The sequence below is a fragment of the Nannospalax galili genome, unplaced genomic scaffold (assembly GCF_000622305.1).
Source record: "Nannospalax galili isolate Female #2095 unplaced genomic scaffold, S.galili_v1.0 scaffold634, whole genome shotgun sequence".
Classification (NCBI taxonomy): domain Eukaryota; kingdom Metazoa; phylum Chordata; class Mammalia; order Rodentia; family Spalacidae; genus Nannospalax; species Nannospalax galili.
This window is the reverse complement of record NW_008336853.1, coordinates 1480796-1485657: the sequence shown is the minus strand read 5'-3', so window position 1 is coordinate 1485657 and position 4862 is coordinate 1480796. Positions and strand designations below refer to the sequence as shown.

The window sequence follows — 4862 nt, the reverse complement described above, 5'->3', positions numbered from 1 at the left end:
CCGCGGCCAGCCCCGTGGGGGGCCCGCGAAGGCGAGCGGAGCCCGCGGCGAGGACCCTGGCCCGCGCCACCCACCCGCCGTACGGCGAGCCGAGGGCCGCGGCGCCGCACTCACCTTGGGTTTCTCGTCAGCCATGGCGAGCACCGGAGTCTCCTCAGCTGCCGCTTCACAAAAGACGTACCAGGTCCGCACTGAGTAGCGCACAAGCAGCACCCGGAGCGGCAGAAGAAGGAGGCGGCAGCGGTGGACGAGGCAGAGGGCGCGCGCACGTCGTGCGCTCCCTCCCCCCGCCCTGCGTGCGCGAGCACGAGTGGCCGCGGCTTCCTATTGGCTGGCTCTTCGCGGGAGCGCGCAACGCTTACATAACCACCCCTACCGCCCCACCCCCACCCCGCGCCTCCGCCGCCCGGGCCGGGCGCCCGCCAAGCCGGCGGGAAGAGCCGCGGACGCGCGCACCCAACCCGCCGCGGGGGCGCGCCTGGCTCTGGGCGGGGCTGTATTGTCCTCCTTCTGTGGTGGAGCATAATCAAAATGGCTTCCAGCTGGTCCTCGGCGAGGACAGGAAGGCTCATGGCCTTAGACGTGAGCCGTAGTCCGCAGAAGGCCAACCAAGCCCAGGTGGACGGTGGAACCACAGTCAGAAAAGCCCCAGCAGCAGCAGGTTCCTTAAAGCCCTGGTTCCAGGGGACACAGGCATTGCTCTGCACATCTAACTTCCTCCCAGTGCCCCCATCCTTGCTTCAGTCCCCCCCAACCAGCTTCCACAGCCCCCACTTCCAACCTGCTGGTAACCCTAGGCTCCATTTTCATTGATCCACTCAAGGATCTCCTTATTGGTAGGCTGTCTCCCAAGTTCAAGAGGACACAGTCCATCGGTGAAAACTACCCAACATAAGGCTTAGCCTCGCCAACATGTTAATATTGCTATCCAAATTCTTGGAGTGATTCTTATGGAAAATACCTGTGTGTGGTGGTGCAAGCCTGCAATCCCAGCAGGACTGCCTACAGGTTCTACACAGTGAAGTGCCAGGCCTGGGCTAAAGAGAGACCCTGTCGCAAAGCCAAGATGGTGCATGGACCCCTGTGATCCCAGCAGTTGATGATCAGGAGTTTCCTCCTGTTATGCATTTACAAAGTAGAAGCTGCTCCTCTTGAAGGAAGAACAATCCAGGCATCTGTGCACTGGAGTCCATCCTGTGCCTCTCTTTGGGCCTCATTATTTCCTGTATCCCTGTATTTTCTTACACTTCTGCATTAGCATAGAAAAAAATAAATTCTTAACCCTATTACTTTACCACCATGAGGCTCCTTCTTGGCCAAACAGCTTGAAAAGATGCCAATGGCAGCTGTCTCCACCCCCTCACCTCCCACAGACTCCCCAATCCAACTGCGATCTGTTGCTGTCCCCAGAGCTCCATTACAACTCTTGCAAGGTCACCTTTGCTGAATCCAGGATGTGTTCCATGTGTCACTCCTGTTGAACTCCTTGTGACTTTGCATAAAGGTTTTTCTGTCACCTCTGGCCTGTCCACTGGCACCCCTCAATTTTTTTATTTTGATGGGGAGAATGACATGTACCCATGCCAAGGAGGGGTGCACATACAGAGGTCAGAGGACAACTTGGGGGGAGATGGTTCTCTTCCATGGTATCACTTCCAGAACAGATCTTGCACCTTTACCTGCTTAGCCATCCCTGCAGCCCAAGCTTCTGACGTCTGAACTGTGGTCACTCAGATGTCCCAGAGGCACCTCAAACTCAGTAGATCCTAATTAATTAAAATGCTTCATTTTAGACAGGCTTGGTAGCACATGCCTTTAAACTCACTACTTGGGAGGCAGAGGCAGGCAGATCTCTGTGAGTTTAAGGCTAGCCTGGTCTACATAGCAAATTCCATGGTACTAGGACTACACAGTTACAGCCTCAGGAAAAAAAAAATCTTCATTTTATCTTCTTTCGCCTTTCCTTTTCCTGACATCAAAGGGCATCCATTAGGAGAATGCTTGCTCCTGCCCAGATCAGCAAAGCCTGAGGCCAGTCCCCTCCCATCCTTAGGCATACTCATTATCCAATCAATTTCCAAGTCTTGTCTACTCCACCTCCTAAATACCTATTAAATCTATCTACTTTTTCACATCTTTTGAGTGCAATTACATCCACTGGGTTTCTCCTAGTTCTCCTTGGGGAGGTAATGGCTAAAGACCTTAGACATGAGACAAGCAGATTGAGCTGAGGCAAGGGCAGCCTGATCCCATCCCTTCTCCCCAGGGCAACTGTGCTACACATCTAACTGATCTTTTAAGGTTCTCCCATTGGGGCCTAGATTTTTTTTTTTTTTTTTTGTCTTTTTGAAACAGTCTCCCTCCAGCTGACCTGGAACTCACTATGTAGACCAGGCTGGCCTTGAACTCACAGAGATCTGCCTACTTCTGCCTCAAGAGTGTTGGGATTAAAGGCAGGCGCCACCATACCCTGCTGGTGCCTAGATATTTCAAAGAATAATTATCTACCTTGATAATCCCAACACGCTGGAAACTCAGATACAGGAACAAGGATTCAATGAACTTGAGGCCAACCTGGGCTACATCATTAGTTCCAGACCACCCAGGGCTAGAGGGTGAAACCTTTCCTCAAATAACCAAAATTTCTTTCTTAGGGCTGGAGAGATGGCTCAGTGGTTAAGAGCACTGGCTGCTCTTGCAGAGGACCTGGGTTCAGTTCCCAGCATCCACATGGCTGCTAACAACCATCCATAACCCCAGTTACAGGGGATCTGACACTGTCTTCTTGAGTGGACATCACATGATGTGGGTACACTTATGAGTATAGCAAAACACTCATACATATAAAATAAAAATAATTTTTAAGATTCCTTTCCTGAAATTTGCTACAGTGGATCCAGGAATAGTGGCACATGTCTTCAATCTCAGCATTTGGGAGGTGGAGGGAGGAAGATTAAGAGTTCAAGGTCATCCTTACAGTGAGTTATAGATAGGCCAGCCTGGACTACAATAAGGCTCTGTCTAAAAATAAAAATAAAAACAGGTATCTTTTTGACCTGAAAAATTCTTTCTTTCCCTCCATTGTAGATGTTCAAAGCTTCACTTAATTACAGAATGAATAGAAATTATCACTGTAAGATCCTGTGGCTCTCAGGATACACAGAAAGGTAACTGATGTCTCTGAGTCTAATAACTTAGAACAGGGGGAGTACTCAAGAAAAGGGAAGAGCACCAACAATAGTCACAATAGTCAAATACTTGTTATATACCAGGTACTGAGTGGGGCATTGCTTAATTCATCTTGAGGTGCTGGAGACATGGCTCAGCACTGGCTGGTCTTTGGTCTCGCAGAGCACCCTGGTTCAGTTCCCAGCACCCACATGGCAACTGGCAACTGTCCGTAACTCTAGTTCCAGGGGATCTGACACCCTCTTTTTTTTTAAATTTTATTTACTATTTTTAGTTTATATGTATATTTATTGCCTGCATGTATTTGAGTGCATGCCTGTCTTGCAATGCCTCAGAAGTTAGAAGAGGGCTTTAGATTCCCTTGGAACTGGAGTTAAGGATGTTTCGTAGCCACCATGTGGGCCAACACGCTCTTCTCACCTCCTCAGACTTTGCACAACACAGGTCAACTTACATACACACAGGCAATATGCTCATACGTGTAAAATAAAAATAATAAATAAAAATTTTTAAAAATTTATCTTGAGCCGGACGTGGTGGCACACACCTTTAATCCCAGCACTCGAGAGGCAGAGGGAAGCGGATCTCTGTAAGTTCAAGGCCAGCCTGGTCTACATAGTGAGTTCTAGGATAGCTGGGGCTACAGGGAGACCCTGTCTCAAAAAGACCAAAAAAAAAAATTCATCTTGAAAGGATTAATACTTTGTCCAAGCCAGGTACAGTGGTGCACACCTTTAGTCCCAGCACTCTGGAGGCAGAGGCAGGCAGATCTCTGTGAATTTGAAGCCAGTCTGGTCTACATAGTCGCTCCAGGCCTGCTGGAGCTATCCAGTGAGACTCTGACTCAAAAATTAAATAATAATTGGCTCAATATCACACAACTTTCAAGCAGAGTTGATTCAGTTCTTGTTGCAGTCTGGGGAATGAATGTGGTAGGCACCTAACAGGTACTAGGTACAGAAAAAGATATTTACTCTGTGAGGCTCTCCTGAACCTAAATCTTTTTGTTGCCACAACATGCCCTCCTCATCAAATAGAACTGGAGAGACAAAGATGGGTGTGCTGGCACATGCCTTTAATCCCAGCGCTGGGGAGACAGAGGCAGGTGGCTCTCTGGGCGTTCAAGGCCAACCTGGTCTTACACAGTTCCGAGCTAGCTGAGACTACAAGGAGACCCTGTCTCAAAAAGACCAACAAAAAAAGAGCTGCAGAGACAAATACGTTAAATTTAGCCTCATTAACTGGGTGTGGTGACATAGGCCTTTGTCTCAGCACTCCAGAGGCAAAGTCCAGACAATCTCAGTGAGATCAGCTTGTCCTACATAGGAGTTCCAGGACTTATGTACTGAGATCCTTTCTCAAAAACAAACAAACAAAAAAAAACCCAAGTAGACAAAAACAAAGAAATAAAAAAAGGTTGGGCTTGGTGGCACATGCCTTTAATCCCAGCACTTGGGAGGCAGAGGCAGGAATTCTGTGAAATTGAGATTGAGGCTACCTGGTCTATATAGGGAGTTCCAGGCCAGCTGGGGCTATAGGAAGACCATCAAAAAAACAAACAAACAACAACAACAAAAAAAAAACAAAGAAAAGAAAAACCTTAGCCTCATTATTTGGCAGAACCTCCAATAATTTAATGGTTTAAGTACAGCATCTTGGAGAGATTTGCGTCT

The 4862-nt window shown here is 48.3% G+C and overlaps 1 protein-coding gene across 1 annotated transcript in view; it reads right to left on the bottom strand.

Moving 5' to 3' along the window:
• The window catches only part of Sumo2 (small ubiquitin like modifier 2), a 13680-nt gene extending 13376 nt beyond the window's left edge, over window positions 1-304 (bottom strand). The window contains exon 1 of the mRNA XM_008831429.2: window positions 115-304. Coding sequence (XP_008829651.1) covers window positions 115-135 — 21 coding nt within the window. The 5' untranslated portion in view covers window positions 136-304. The remainder of the gene's footprint in view (window positions 1-114) is intronic.
• Window positions 305-4862: the final 4558 nt, after the last annotated feature.